This window comes from Mytilus trossulus, chromosome 8 (assembly GCF_036588685.1).
Source record: "Mytilus trossulus isolate FHL-02 chromosome 8, PNRI_Mtr1.1.1.hap1, whole genome shotgun sequence".
NCBI lineage: Eukaryota > Metazoa > Mollusca > Bivalvia > Mytilida > Mytilidae > Mytilus > Mytilus trossulus.
The window spans coordinates 2005524-2022881 of record NC_086380.1 but is presented as its reverse complement, the minus strand read 5'-3'; the positions used below and the strand labels follow the sequence as shown (position 1 = coordinate 2022881).

Genomic DNA, 17358 nt, shown 5'->3' with positions numbered 1-17358 from the left:
AATTAAAAAACAGAAGTCTATAGGAAAATATACAAGTTTTTTTTCCAATTATTAGTAAAGAAACTATTATCCTAAAAATCATTGCTATTTTGTAAAATGATAAAAAAAAAAAATGCTTTCATAAGCTTAACTAGCTTACATTTCTTGGATTCGAACCAACATACAACAAGTGTATTTCCAATATTTACAGACTTATATATAATGAACTTTGTTATTAAAGAGCATAAATTTTATCTTCAAGCAAAAAAAAGGCTAGAAGCAACATAGGCCCAAATATGTAAATTGAAGAAAAAACAAAAGATAAAGCAATTAGTGAGTTACAAAGCTCACATTTGTTTGTCTGCAGTTGGATTCGAACCAACATACAACAAGTGTATTTCCCTTATTTACAGACTTTATATAATGAACTTTGTTATTATAGAGCATACATTTTATCTTTAAGCAAAAAAAAAAAAGGAGGCTAGAAGCAACATAGGCCCAAATATGTAAATTGAAGCAAAAACAAAAGATAAAGCAATTAGTGAGTTACAAAGTAACAAATGGTGGCTTCTGCTTGATCAGTTGTTTGTATAGTTGTATACCAATCCCAAGTATAAATGAATACTATAATATGCTAGAAATACTGAAACCCTCTCAATTTCATACTTGGTTTCCTGCAAAAGAATAAAGCAAAATTAAATATTTTTATGGTGTATTTATCTTTATCATGCATATATGTATATACAAATCAGGTCTTATCTTTATAAATTGGCATAATTAAAAAAAAAACAATTGTTACATTCAACATATATGCATAATTGTTTTAGTCTGATTCCTGTCCATCCACTTCTTCCTCTTCTTTCATTAACAATTTACAACTGTTCTCATGGTCATTTGAAGAACTGCAATTTAGATGAATGGTAACTTAAAAGTAAAAAGACAGTATTTTTAAAAGTGTTTAATTACTCCTTAGTATAGAAAATGTATGGTATATATATGTATAGCTAGATATTGACTCAATTTCTAAATACACTGTACATGTATGAACATCTTTTTACAATGTTTACTATGTATGATTTGTATGATCCTGTGTTTGCATGTAAATAGAGTAATCACACAGCAGATGTATATGAATAGCACAACATTTACAAACTATTTAAAACTTCAGTACTTTGTAGCATTATGAATTTTGTGAAGAAAACTTTGACATTATGTAAATGCACTACATAAGAGAAGTTAATCAGTCTTATAATTTGATTGATATAATTAATTTCATGTTATACTCAGTAGTCTGTCTTTTTACTCCAGATGCCCCTTTAAGTCATCTTTTGGCATAACATTGTCATAACTGCTAAAATGAAAGGAAAGTATATATAGAAGCAGTAGTTAGAGATAATTTCCTAATGTATGTAGAGTAAGAATTTGGTTAGCTTGCTTGTTTTGTTTGTATATTGTACAATTGTTATTGGGATAACATTCAATTAAATTGAAATTTAATATACAAGTTTAAATAACTATTCCTATCTACATTGTTTGCAGATGTCAATCTTAATCACAATGCTTCAGCTACATTGCAGGCAAGTCTACCAAAGTCTTATTTTACAAGCATTAGGAAATAAGCTCTAATGAGAATTATAACCACATTTCTGTTTAAGTCATAAACATTCAACAAGAGTTTATATAATATATATCATTTTTCATGTTCAGTATAAAGAACACATTTGTACTTATTCAAATATTATTTGTTTGATTGTCTAGAACTGTAAGTGTCAATAATTTCAGTGTGTTCATTATATTGACAGCCTACAGTCAAGCAATCCATCATGGTATCACTTGGCCTTTGTAAAAAATTCAGGGAATATTTTTTTGTGTCTGATAATGTCACATAGACTTAAACTACATCTCATTGTTGAAGGCCATAATGTAACCTATAGTTTTAAATGTCTGTGTAATTTTTGTCTTTTGTGGATATTTGTCTCATTGGCAATAGTACCACATATTCTTTTGTATACATAACTATGATTTCTATCTTTAAAATGAATAATAAAAAAAAAACAGATTCAAATAAATAGGCAAAACTTTCACCAGCTGCTTGTATGAGCCTATGTCCCTATCTATCCTTTCTTTGTGTGCATTTGTTTGCAAAACTGTAAGGAAAACTAACACATTTGTACCTAACAGAAAAAGACAATCTAATTAAAATTAAATCCTTTAATTGCTCCTGTTCTGATATGTCACGCATCAATGCTTGATGCGCAACATATCAGAACAGGAGCAATTAAAGGATTTAATTTTAATTAGATTGCAGAAAAAGATTGACTTTAAATAAAACTATGGTGAATCTAAGAAAGATTTAAGTATTGATTAGTTATGCATCATGACCTACTATCATTTAATTTTTTTTACTATCATATATAAATTGTAGCTTTCTAAACACTTCACTCTCTAGTCCTTGCTAGAAAACAGAATGATATGCAAGTACTTTTACTAAAATTACTCTGTTTTGTCGGTTGTACTTGCATCCCCTGCTGAAATGGACAAACTGTTCAACATGGAACTGGTGAGAAACAAAGTACAAATTTGATAATCAGTGGCAGATTCAGAATTTTTTATAAGTGGGGGCCCACTAGCTGATGTTAAAATAAATCTATGGGTATTGAATGTAGTCAAAATAATTATAAAAACATCTTCATCCTGACAGAAAAAAAATAAAAATATACTTGCATGACATCATAGTTATAAGGACTTAATTGTGTAGGTGTGAATGTAGAGAAGTTATATCAAAGAATAAGATTGTAAACTTTTAAAGTAAGTTACAACCTACATACATGTGACATATATCTTGATTTACAAATGTATCAATAGAAATGTAGAGGCTAGTTCAAATAATTATGACGTCTTGAAAGGCTATTATATTTTTTTTCTTTGACGCCTTATGTCGAAGTAAGGTGTCAAAGAAAAAAATATAATAGCCTTTGTAGAAGTCATAATTATTTGGACTATGTAGAGGCCAGCTGATGAAGTCCACTTATGGATGTGGGGTATTTTTGTTTAAGACCTATTAATGGCTAGCAGGTTGGTTTTTACAGGTGAACAATTGTTGTTGTTATAAGTATTGTGGTTTTGTACACATAACCCCCACCCCCACATTATTTGATGACCCTTTGATAACTGATGCTAAGTTGGTAAAATAAGCCTTGCCAATAATTATTCTGCTTATCAAATGGCTGATACTGATTTACATTTTTCTGCATATTACATTTTTGTCTTTGCTCCATCTTCTTCAGGGTGGGCTCATGTCAGAAAGCATGGGGTTACATCAAACTTCACTATGACAAAACAAAACAAGCACCATGTTGTTTTTTCGCCGGCAAAAAAAACAACGTGGCAGGGTAAATATTTAAAATGATGTCTCCGGGAATCTGTACTATTACAGGCATTACAGAACATAATAGTAATTGTAATTATAGGTAGAAATTAATATAAAATTAATGTAAAATAGTAAAAAATGGTAATTACGGTGACAAAATAGTCCCTTCACAACCGGCTGTGTTTACGAAAGAAATTTAATCTCTAACGAAAATGCAACTTTTAGTATTACGTTAATAAACATAGCAAAATTTTTTGTTTGATATACTTATCTTCGCAAAAATGAGAATTTCTATGTTTTTCTCCATAAAAGTATCTTAATTAAATAAACAGTAATGTAGATTTTGATTAGAGATTGGGAACAAAAAAGTACGCAAAAAAAGGTATGGCAGAGGTCATATTGAGTGTAGTGTTACAAAGTATTGAACGGAACGGATATGTGATCTCTGCGCCGGAGATTGAAAAGTTATGAGTAATTTTCATGATTTTTTCTCGTCCGTTTTGAAGAAAAGAGTTGTCTTTCTTCAGAACATTGCATCTGACGTCATAGTACAAACTTTCCTTGATGGCGCACTATTTGAAAAAAAGAAATCACAAATTGGACGTTTGAAACCCACATTCAAATTTCCAAGAGTAACAACTATATTCACCTACTTTATTGTCCGTTAGTACTAGAGATTAAGCATGTATCAGTTTCAGATCTTTATGCTGTTGCCGCACAATATAAACCTTCAGAAACACCATCCGTCGGAATGGAAAATTGTTTGTAATAACCTAGCTTTCACGTCGCTTTTATATTTTTTTTGGTCATCTGTTCCACATAAGCAGAATTATTGAAAATAAAAAAAGAAATGAAAGATTGCACTGGTCACCTTACAGAGTATTTGACTATACCAGACTATATGTGCTTGTTTCGTTTTCGCGTCAATTTCAGAAGGAAGTTTGCCGTAACGAACTCATTCAGTACTGTTAAAAGACGGACATACAATTATTAAACTATTATTTTTCCCGACTAAGACGGAGGTTTAGAAATTATTGCATTAAGTTTGTGAATTCATTATTTTTGAATATTTAAGATATAAGGAAATTAAAGTTATAGGTTTAATATATGAATGAACGTTTCGATTCTAAAACATTATAAAGTAAAACAAAGAAGAAGTTGTTGCCGGCATTTAAAATCGATTTTTTTTTTCAATCGTTCCGGTCACAGTTGTAGCGAAATGAAAGGGAGCGATTTGATGTAAGATATTATTCTTGGAGCAATTGTTTTTTGTCATAAGTTAAATTTACACTGACAATTCAGTTTTAAACACTGAAAATTTTGATTTTAATTCACATTTGCTGAGTAGTATTAGTTTTATTAATATTTTTGCCTTACAGCTAATTTCATAATGCTTGCAGGGTAAAACTTTGGTTGGCTTCCTTCTTTGTTTGTATGAAAATTTACTGAAGCTCTGAAATTAAGATTGACATCTTTATATATAGATATGTAAATCTGTATATACGTTATCAAAATGTAATTATACAAAATATACAAACAAAGCAAGCATGCAAACCAAAGTGTTGATCTACAGACATTAGGAAATTAGCTGTAAGCTTCATTGAGATTAGGCGATATGTTTATCATTTCTCTTAAAGACAATTTGAAATGAAACAAATGACAAACAAAAATGACCCTTTGTCATCATTTTATTTTTACTATAAGATTTTGTCAAATAAGCAGTATAAATTGATTATAACTTCATTGCAAGATCGTGCATTCTTTTACGAGAATCATCCAGACATCAGTTACATGCACATGTCAAAACTTTAAGGGATAATTGAATATCGGCCTAACCTTGTGAATACTCAATTTTTAAAGTTTTGCAAAATCGACACTTAAACTAGAAGGATCATTGCATAAGGAACATGTTTACTAAGTTTTAAGTTGATAGGACTTCAACTTCGTCAAAAACTACCTTGACCAAAAACTGTAACCAAAAGCTTTAACCTGAAGCGGGACAGACGAACGAACGGACTCGCAGAACAGAAAACATAATATATCCATAAATCGGGCATAAAAATAATTTTCACCTAACCTGTACACAATCGGCACAAACGAAAGACAAAAATCTACGAAAGTGAAGAAGAAAAAAATGAAATACAGATCGACGCCAAATTAAGACAAAATCTACGCATGTGAAAGAATAAAAACAAATGAAAGGCAGAACGGCGCGAATGCAAAAAGTCAAGATCAAAATTTGTTTTTTATTATTTCTATTAGAACGAAGGTTAAATATAGTGTAGTATCTTAAATTATGTGTACATTTGTGTTAAATTTCCACATGATATTTTAAAGTAGCGCAACGCATAATAGTTCCTCTTTTCTTCTGAGACGTAGCGTACACCATGTTGGAATCCGTGAAAAACGCGAAATAGGACGTTACAATTTGACGTTTTTTTTCATTGCTGGAAACAACGTCATAGAGCGTTTATGTCACTACCAAGTTGCGTTAGCTGATGCGCATAAACAATAGGCTGTTTGGTCTTTAAATGACAAGACTACGTATTTAAACGAGAAGAAAGAAGGACAATCCAAAACAAAATAGAGTTAAATTAAAACAAATGTAGATACCGGTGGATTGGGAAACAAGTTATTACAACTTATATTAATACTTTTCAAGTATGTAGTTGGATTAGATTCGAAATCTACAAGGGTGTCCTTTAGATGCAATATATATTGCTCACTCTTTACTATGGTCAGCCCTATGTCGTCCACTTCCGGTGGACTATCATCGTTTCTCAAAACCATACTCGCAATGATGTCAAGAGAGAGCCGAAAATCCAGTCCCTGAGATTTGCACCCCGTAACTGTAACGTGTAACCAGGCGTTTATATCTTAAACGTCCGTTCCAGTAAATACTTGGATCCAAGTTGTCCACAAACAATACGGTAATACTAAAAACTACAACTATCTATGTTATGCACAATTCACAATGAACCAAAATATATACACGGGCTCTTTGCCGATACAAAGTAACAACGGACAATTATATAATATACAAATATGATACAATAAACCAGCCTGTCCTCAAGAATGGGACGATGTGTCACTTATAGACAGTATAGCTGGTACAGCTTGTCCTCCGAATGGGACAGTCTGTCAATACAAAACAGAGAGGTCTGATACAACTTGTCCTCCGAGTGGGACAACCTGTCACTATCAGACAGTGCGGGCTGGAACAACTTGTCCTCCGTGTGGGACAACCTGTCACTACCAGACAGTACGGGCTGGTGCAGCCTGTCCTCCGAGTGGGACAGTCTGCTATGTCGATCCTGTCAACGTGTACGTCCACTCTGTACCCAGTACGAAGTGTCCTCTCGATATCAAGGCTCTTCTAGCACTTAATATATCCGACGTACGCTCAGTTGAAGGATGGCAGCTCATCGACAGCCAACCGACCGCCTCGAGTGCCGTTTCTCACTCTCTTATATACTCTTGGTCGATACCACTATTTCCTTGATAGGGGTGTTCTCAATATGTTACCCTTATGGAGCATAGAGAGTCCCTTATGATCACCCCTATAACTTTCGACCCGGCCACTAATCTAACCGCCAAACGTCTAAATCCAAACAACGCTTCTTTCTGTATAAAATACACATATATACAACAAGATTCTCCTAGATTCATAACCATAACGACCAATAAACATTACATAACCCACGCCTCAATCTACATGCGTCCCGCATGATACATTCAAAATTACAAAATATAATTCAACAAAATTTATACACAATATGAATTTCACTTATTTACATTATCCGCCATACATGCTGGTCTCTTACTCTCGTGACGACCATTGTCCTCTAATTTCCACGAAACACGTTTCCTTTTCATTGGTCGTTTTCTCCTAGTACACTGATTGCAACCAGCAACATACATCCTAACGTCGGATTGCAAACCAGGCCAATAGAAAAACTGACGTATTTTCTCTATAGTTTTATGTATACCTAGGTGACCTGCACACTTTGTCTCATGACAGCATTGTAAAACTTGCTTACGCTCAGACATTGGAATTACCGGTTGTAATTTCACAACGTTCAGTTCACGGTCCATGTGGCGTCTAACTATTAAATCACGATGGACTTCTAAACAACCAAACTGACTCCATAATGACCTTAGAGAATATCCCTTACTTGATACCTCATTGTACTGTGGCCTTTGACCCTCTGTCAACCACCGCTTAATAAGTTTAAGGTCCGAGTCATTTGACTGTAACTCATTTAAAGTCAAGTTTTTACCCATGTCTGGTATCTGACTTGTAACTACGTTTACCTGACTTTGTTCTCTCTTAGAACAATCACGGTCCGTTTTTGACTGGGTGTCTGATGTTAACCGACAAGATTTTCTACGAACATCAGTATTTCTAATTTTGGTACCTTGAACACATAGGGGGACCTTAACGTTATCGATGTGTAATACGTTAGCAGACACGTCAATCAGACACTTATTTTTCTTCATAAAGTCTAAACCTAGAATACCATCGACTAGTAAGTCAGTTACAACAGCCTCTGAAATAAACTTCTGTTTACCAAAATCAAGTGTAAAACTACCCTTACCCTTAAGGCTTAAATATTTATCACAAACGGACTTAATCTGTGACTTATTTTCACTTAAACGTGGCCTACACAAGTCTGGAATTAAATCATACACTCTTGTAGAAACTACAGTAAGTGTAGCTCCGGTATCAACCACAAATTTAACTGGTACACCTTGAATGCTCAGCTCAACAAACATTCCTGCATTCTCTGATGCTGTAACAACAACAGCGCCTTTGTCATTATACTTAACCTCAGACTTCAGTGTCTTGACCGTACCGTCCGTATATGTTCCGTTGTTATCTGTTTTCCGAGTACTTTGCTTCTGATTATTATAAGGACAATTTCTTGCAAAATGCCCTATTTCTCCACAACTAAAACAGGGACCACACCTTTTCCCTTTACTTTGTGTGTTATTAATTTTCCCCCTTTGTTGGAACTTTCTTTGGGACTTTAAATTTCTCATTTCTTTTGTTAAGGATTGTAAACTATTTTCAATCGTCTGCATCCATGTCGTCATTTGTCCCATATAAACAGCCGTGTCAGGACTATCAGGTGTGTCTGTCCGTTCGTCACTAGTAGTATGTCGTAAATGACCTATACTGTTCAGTGTTTTGCTCTCAGCCGTGTTATACGCTTCAAGCTCAACTGCCAACCGTATAGCATCGTTAAGACCTTTTGGACGGGACTGTTTAATTCTCAGTCTCATTTCGGAGTCTACTAGTGCATCTATAAACTGTTCTTTGGCGAGCGTGTCCCTTAATTCTAACGGAGCAGTCGGGTAGGCCAGATTAGACAGTCTTCGAACTGACTGACCTAACCCCGGCAAAGTCTCGCTTGCTTTTTGTCGACATTCTTTGAATTGAACACGATACAATTCAGTTTGACAAGATGGAGCAAAGCGTTCCTCCAGTGCATATACTAGGTCTGAAAATATTTGTCTCTTTTCCTTTGGTAAATCACCAAGGACTGCTTGAGCCTGTCCAATCAGTGACACGGCCAAGTACAAACCTTTCTGGTGTTCAGACCACATATTAACTAGGCAACACATCTCAAAGTGTGCTAAGTAATCCATCCAAGAAGTATTGCCATCATATTTTGAAGGTTTGATTTTCAAATCATTCGAACCAGAGCAAACAGTATGAGCAGTACTTTGATTTATTTTTAATTCCGGCCTAGGATGAAAATATCGATCTTTATCTTCAACAACCATCGGACGTACACCCTGATCTTTAGGTGTAGATGATATAAAACCTTGCCCATGTTGTATTGTGCTTTCACTTAACGACTGTATTTGCCTACTAATTTCAGCAATTTCGACATATTTATTGCGATACAGTGTAATCAAAAAGAAACAATTTTGATTAAATAATACACTCGTGTTACAACTCAGCCGTGACTTACAACTTTGCCTCACGGTTGATTCACTCTAATCTTTTAAGTAAACATTGACGTTAACTGACAATAAATTAAATGACGATCAATCAATCAAATAGTATTTGATAGACAACTTGAATCCCAACCGCTAGCCACCAAATATGTAACGTGTAACCAGGCGTTTATATCTTAAACGTCCGTTCCAGTAAATACTTGGATCCAAGTTGTCCACAAACAATACGGTAATACTAAAAACTACAACTATCTATGTTATGCACAATTCACAATGAACCAAAATATATACACGGGCTCTTTGCCGATACAAAGTAACAACGGACAATTATATAATATACAAATATGATACAATAAACCAGCCTGTCCTCAAGAATGGGACGATGTGTCACTTATAGACAGTATAGCTGGTACAGCTTGTCCTCCGAATGGGACAGTCTGTCAATACAAAACAGAGAGGTCTGATACAACTTGTCCTCCGAGTGGGACAACCTGTCACTATCAGACAGTGCGGGCTGGAACAACTTGTCCTCCGTGTGGGACAACCTGTCACTACCAGACAGTACGGGCTGGTGCAGCCTGTCCTCCGAGTGGGACAGTCTGCTATGTCGATCCTGTCAACGTGTACGTCCACTCTGTACCCAGTACGAAGTGTCCTCTCGATATCAAGGCTCTTCTAGCACTTAATATATCCGACGTACGCTCAGTTGAAGGATGGCAGCTCATCGACAGCCAACCGACCGCCTCGAGTGCCGTTTCTCACTCTCTTATATACTCTTGGTCGATACCACTATTTCCTTGATAGGGGTGTTCTCAATATGTTACCCTTATGGAGCATAGAGAGTCCCTTATGATCACCCCTATAACTTTCGACCCGGCCACTAATCTAACCGCCAAACGTCTAAATCCAAACAACGCTTCTTTCTGTATAAAATACACATATATACAACAAGATTCTCCTAGATTCATAACCATAACGACCAATAAACATTACATAACGAGGATCGAACCAGGAACCTATGTGGTTGTAGTCCAATCCACTAGCTCTCATAAGCAGATTAGATCTATGGTTTGTATAAGATGTTTTTCATAAGCATAAAGAAAAAAGGTAAAATCACAAAAACAGTGATTTCCGAGGAAAATTCAATCTGAAGTCCCTAATCCAATGGCAAAATCAAATGACAAAACATATCAAACGAATGGACAACAACTGTCATATTCCTGACTTGGTACAGGAATTTCCAAATGTAGAATGCGCAGTTAGGTACCATTCAAACTAGTTAACCTTGCAAATTAGGACCTGTTTTAAACCAATGGAGGAAACGAAAGAAGTACAATTTGGCAATAACTGTAACAGCTCTTACTAAGTTTTCAGCGTACCAAAAGTTCCTAATTGATCGAATTTAGATTCTAGCTACTAACGTTTGGCTCAGTACTTATATATACTATTGTATATTGTGTTATGGTAGAGTTTTGCATTCTTTCGTATTGGTAATGTTTTTTTGTTTATTTTCTGAATCATTTGTAAACTTGTGTGTACAATTTGGAAATTAGTATGGCGTTCATTATCACTGAACTAGTATATATTTGTTTAGGGGTCAGCTGAAGGACGCCTCCGGGTGCGGGAATTTCTCGCTACATTGAAGACCTGTTGGTGACCTTCTGCTGTTGTTTTTTTATTTGGTCGGGTTATTGTCTCTTTGACACATTCCCCATTTCCATTCTCAATTTTATAGTGAATAAGATTATAACACAATGCTGACTGCTGTATCCCTACTTTTAATATTTTTACCTTTTTGTTTCAGTTTGTTTTGTTCACAAAATCGTTGTCAATATAATGGAATTTTATGCTACTGTTATACAAATGAGAGGTTTAGCTAGCTATAAAACTAGGGTTAATCTACTCTTTTCTACATAAGAACATGTGTGTACCGAGTCAGGAATATGACAGTTATCCATTCGTTTGATGTGTTTGAGCTTTTAATTTTGCAATTTGCTTCAAGACTTTCCGTTCAGGATTTCCTCGGAGCAAACTGAAGTAACTTGAGAAATAACTAAAATAGCTTGAAGGTACTCTTTAAATATCTGAATACATTATAAGCAGCCTAGAGCAGCTCGGAGCCGATGTTTGGATATAAATGAATTTCTAACGGGTCAGCCATTTATCGTCGCCTTCGGACAGACTATCATCGTTTCCCCAAGACCATACTAGCAAATGATGTCAAGGGAGAGCCAAAAATGAAGTCCCTGAATTTTTCTCAGTTATATACAGATAATGATGTGCTCTAGCCTCTCATTATTAAATGTAAATGTATGAACAAGATATTGGAAACCTATTTAAATGGTTTCGAAAACGAAAAGTAAAGGAAGATTCAGTTTACAGAAGGGACAAGAGGGGGAAGAACTGGGTAGAATTAGCCATTACACTTGCAAAAGAATCATAAATGGTTTCTCGTGGAGAGTTGTCTTATTAAAAGTTATACCAAATATTCACATTTTTAGTTTGTAAGTAACTGATGTGATATTTTTCACAGCATCAACTGCTACTTTTAGATAAATAACATCAATAAAAGAGTCATGTCTTTTGATTTCTGACAACATGGAGTTTGTATTTTGTATAATAACTGTCTACCACATGATGGTCCACATCATTTTTTTCCATTTTCCATCACTTTAAAAATCTAGAGCATCACAAAGGAAAAAACAAAAACAAGTATATTTTTTATTATTTTTTATTAGTTTTATTCATTTTATTTCACTTTTTCCATAAATACATGTAAATAGACAAAACATTCTATCATCGCATTTACTCACTCAGGTATCACCTAGAGAATGGTTACTATAGTTACCGTCAGTTTACCCAACACACAATAAATAACCCCCAACATTTGAACGAGGAGGGATAGCCTATTTTTTACAGCTTTAGTTTATAACTAAGGTTTATGATATAAACAAACAACACGTTACAAGGAAGACTATGCATAGTGCAATCTAACATGGTTTTAATTCAAATGGTGATTTTTCATATCTTATTTTAACTTAATCATGAACCATGTTTATTTCAATGCAGAAATTGTTAAGTTACTAACAAGAACACAAGAATACAAAAATTTCACAGGTATCACATCTTCACTAGAATTATTTTAATGAAATTTTTGCTGAAAAAAACATGGCAACAAAAATTTTGTGAACATTGATCTCAATGCAAGTACCAAATTGTTACAGAATATTGCCTTAGTCTAAAATGTGAAGTATCTATCTCATTTAATGGTTTTAAAATCGTAGAAGACAAAAGCTAGTTATTGCAAGACATTTTTAAATAGTTGACTTAATTTATTATTAAACAAAATAAAATCCCTATGCAATTAAAAGGGAAAAGAGATTGGTAAATAGTTTAATTATATGTTGCACTGATGTCAACATTCTTAATATTTTATCTTCTGATGTTCTGATATAGACAAAATGAACTGTTGTATGTGTTGTCCTCCTATTAATATCAACACGTCAAAAATGTTCCCTTTCATTGTACAATTGCCAGCATGACAAGTATTTGTTTTCTTACATTGCAAATGTTTAATCTTCCAATGATCTTATTTTTATTTCAAAATGACAAAATATGTTATCTTATATCGTTCGTATGTTAAATCAACAAATAAATTTTATCTCTTATCAAACTGTTGTTAACATGACAAAATATTTTACTTTTCATCGTTCTAATATCAACATGACAAAATATATTTTAAATATTCTATTGACTGCTGTCAACATGACAACAACAATCTTTTAATATTGTCCTGATGTACAATGACAAATAATTTCCTCTGATATTGTTTTGATGTACATGACAAATAACTTCTATAAAGGTTGTCCTTGTGTACAAAAAATTTCCTCTGAAAATTTCGTGATGTAATCATGACAATTTATTTTTAAAGTCTTCACATACATTGATGTAACTTTACACTATCACATATTGTTAAAGCAAAAAAAACAAACAAACAAAAAGAAATTCATGATTTAAAGCAACCCCAGTTTTGCACATATTAAGCATATTTAACTGGTTTAAAATTGTTTTGACCTTTGACCTTGAATCAGCACCATAATATCTGAACCAAAAAATTAACACAAAAAACACACATATTCAACTACAATGTATTAACGACTAGTTTTGAGGGCAGCTTTTAATTTCAAAGGACGACATACAACAAAATATGCTTATTTGGTGCATCTAGCAAAAATTTACTGGAAGTAGGAAAATACAACAAAAATATTCAAAAAGTGTACATTTTATATGGTAGAAATTATATAAAATTTATGTAAAAAACTATTATTTTAAAGAACCACAAATACACATTAATATCAACCACTTATATACACTCTGGAAATATCACAAGTTACACATCTACTTTCACTTTCTACTTTCACTTTGTACTAGAAGCTTGTTTACATTTATAACAATCCATTTGGCAAATAAACAAAAAATACACATATGTACACAATAAGAAAAATACTTGGAATGAAAATTAATATCTTGTAAAAGTTCAAATTCATTATCTGAGTCAATCATTCAAAATAATTTTTAATATTAAAATATAAAAGGAAAACTTTATATCCATTTTATAACTTGGTCCAGTAAGCTTCTAAAATCTGGTCAGTTCTCTAGTAAAATAGTAAAAAAAGGATAACATGCATTTGTACATGTGTATATGTGTACTCATATAGAAACATACATGTGTGTGCACACTAACAGAAACGTACATCAATATAAACTATACACAAAACCTGACACATTTTTTTTCATTTAATCTGATTGAAACTTACATTCAAGTTTCTAATATAAAACATATAAAGTTCACACAACAATGTGAGTTAAACTCTTGATTTTGAAATTTCAAACTTGCAACATACAATTTCTCCAATGTGACTTGAAAGCAGACTCCCTGCATTACAATGTTGCTTTGAGGAAGTCATTCTACATTGAATAAATGAAGCATTTACAATCACAAATGAACATTTACAACTTGAAATGTATCTACTTTTTGTTAATAAATATAATTGACACAGCCAACATTTCACTGTTTTGTATATATACATGGGTCCCTGAGAAGTTTAACATAATACAATTATCATTTCTGGACTTTGTAAAAAATTAGATGTGTTTGGTGTGCCTGTTTATTCCTGAAAAAAGGTCAAAAATATCATAATAAACTTTCCAACATTTTTTGTTTAAACTGTTGAAAAAACTGATAGAAAACCTTCAAATGCTATTAAATTGACAAGGCATTCGAGTCACAAACTGAGAGAAACCTTCAAAGGCTGATAACTTGACAAGGCATTTGAGTAACAAACTGAAAGAAACCTTCAAAGACTGCTAACTGGTCTGGCCTATTGTGTCACAAACTGACAGAATATTTTCAAAGACTGCTAACTTATAATTCCAGTTGTGTCACAAACTGAAATCAAACCTCCAAAAGGCTTCTAAATTTGTAGAGATGCTTAAAATAACCATTTTTCATTAATTAAGCCAAAAAATTTAAGCTTTTTAAAGAGAAAATCTTTCCAAAAATGTCTGCTACCTACATTAAGCTATAAAGCAAGAAAAAAACATTGAATCAGACAGGAAGTAAACTTACTAGAAGGGGAGATAACAATGGAATAAAAAAGTGAATTTGGCAGCACATAGTATAAACACATAGATATGTAAAATGATTTCAAAAATACGGACTCTAGATTGAGTCATTACTGGTACAGGCATTTATACTGACACATTCAGCTAATAAAGTGCAAACATTCATCACTTTATACTATAGTGAGATCAATACTAATAAGGACATGGCTAGGTACTTAGAGATCTGAATTTCTATAGAATGCATCACAAATATACCAATTTTAAATTTGACTTTTCCAGTATAATTATATAGCTCTTACATTTAGAATGCAAAATACATAATGCATCTAGTTCTAGCGATTTTTTCAATTAAAAAAATTCTAAATTTTTGATTTCCTTATTTAAATTCATGGAAATAATAAAGGTCGTGAAAATACTGAAGGTCACTAAATTTGTGAAGGTCATGAAATTGTAGATAGTCTTTAAATCTTAATTTTTACTTAAAAATGTAACAAGAAAATGAATTCAGTGGAAACTGGATTTAAGAGATATCTTCATTCTAAAAACTTTAAAAAAAAAAAGTAATGAAAGAAAAAGTTTCATGGAATTTATAAAAATATATCTGAAAATAGTTTTAGATAAATTTGAGACCCTGTTGCTAGGATAACTATTACTTGTTCTACCCTTTTAGTTTGACATTACTTGATTTTTTGACAATGTACCCTTATAAAGTGCAACTATGCTTTGGCAGTTTTTCTCATGTAAAACAATCTTTGTTATTGCAAATTTAAAATATTGATATCTTCTTAATAAATATCTATGTTAAATCAATTAAAATATGACAAATTTAAATCAATCTTGTAAATGTTTGTGACTTCAGATCTTCATATAATGGTGACAACTAAGTTGACATGATTCTCTACATGGTAATTTGTTTTACATGATTTTAATATGAAGAAAAAAAAAACATAACAATTAATTTACAAATACTATGGAAACAAGATTCCTGGAATTAAGGACATCCAGAAGGACATCCAAGGCACTGGGTTTATTGCTGATCAATTGTCATGGTGACCAAATATTAAAATTTTTAATTTTACAAAGTAAGAAATACTAACACTTCTCTTGCTTCTGTCAAAGAAAAAAAATCAGACTATCTGTCATATTAAACAAGATTTGTTTTTAAGGTGTTTCACATATAATGTGAAATATTAATATTGAATTTGGAAATTATATTGTCATTTAGTTTGTTCTTGCCCATATACAAAAGCGAGTCTAAAATCATTCCATAGTATTTGTAAATTGACTGTTTACATGATATAAATAAAACTGTTTCACAGTATTAAGATTTCCTTTTTACAATTTACATTAAAATATGTACACAGTTATAAAAGTGAGCACCAAAACTACACATCCATACAGAGATAACTTAGTGTCTGACCAGCCCACAGAGGTAACATAATATACAGGTTTTTGTTTCACACCTTTCTACGTGTCATTAGTAGGAGGAAAAAGCCTACCTAGAAGTCAACAGGTTTTATTCAAATTTTTTTCTTTACACTGAAGAATAATATGAAGAATGAAATTTCTAAGATTATATTGCTATTCAATGATGAATACATTTACTAGGAGTCAATCAACTTTACATGATTAATGACAGTTCTTTGTTTTTTTGACAAAAAAAATCCATAAATAAATAAATAATTGTCCAAAAGCTTTCCTTCTAATCACATAGATATAGAACATTCTAATATCAAAATATTCTCTTGTAATTAGATAAGAAAAGTAAGAAATGCTTATGTCAATGCTGAAATCCACAGAAATGGACAAATATACTAATCCAGCAAAGAACAATTTTTTGCTCAATAATAAATAAAGCATCTAAAAACTGCACGTTGGCAAGTTTGAGTGACATAAAATTATCACAATATCATTCTAGTTCCAGCTAGTGACTCATAATTTACATCAAACATCGTCTATATGATGACTATATTTCCCAACTCCTAATCCTCACAAACTCATTAGAAAGCTCATCATGCTCATACTGTTCTCGATAGTTATTTTCCATCTTTAATTTTGATTTTCAGTCTGTATGATATTTTCTATCAACATTCATGCGATTTACTGTCATCTAACTCAATTCATCTATGGCTCCTGTCTTTTCTCTTTTTTACGAAATAATTTGCTCATACTCCCACTAGAAACAAAACTTTAGACTGGTTCCCTCTGTATCCTGGTCAGAACAAAGGTGTGTTTTGATTGGTCATTGCTCTGCATGAATGTGTGTTGGAATGAGATGATTGGTCAGTTTTATTCCCACGCATGGGGAGAAGGTGGAAGCTCTGCTGGCTGTGCTACTGATGAACTGAAAAATAAAAAAAGATATTTTTAATTTCACAGTTTAGACAAGATTTTAGTAAGAAGTAGCATTTGACATC

General features: G+C 32.7%; 1 protein-coding gene and 1 long non-coding RNA gene across 3 annotated transcripts in view; both read right to left on the bottom strand.

Annotated features, from left to right (window-relative positions):
* Positions 1–547: 547 nt before the first annotated feature.
* Positions 548–3547, bottom strand: LOC134681577 (uncharacterized). Of its 2 annotated transcripts, none has more exons than XR_010100641.1 (3): positions 3499–3547; positions 1263–1330; positions 548–881 (listed from the first exon to the last, which is right to left on the bottom strand). It is a non-coding gene; the product is annotated as an uncharacterized LOC134681577 (long non-coding RNA). The 2 variants fall into 2 exon arrangements; XR_010100642.1 differs by lacking the exon at positions 3499–3547 and adding an exon at positions 3239–3384.
* Positions 3548–12972: 9425 nt separating this feature from the next.
* The window catches only part of LOC134728104 (serine/threonine-protein kinase NLK-like), a 41567-nt gene continuing 37181 nt past the window's right edge, over positions 12973–17358 (bottom strand). Inside the window, exon 10 of the mRNA XM_063592532.1 lies at positions 12973–17285. Within this exon, the coding sequence (XP_063448602.1) occupies positions 17231–17285 (55 nt within the window). The 3' untranslated portion in view covers positions 12973–17230. The remainder of the gene's footprint in view (positions 17286–17358) is intronic.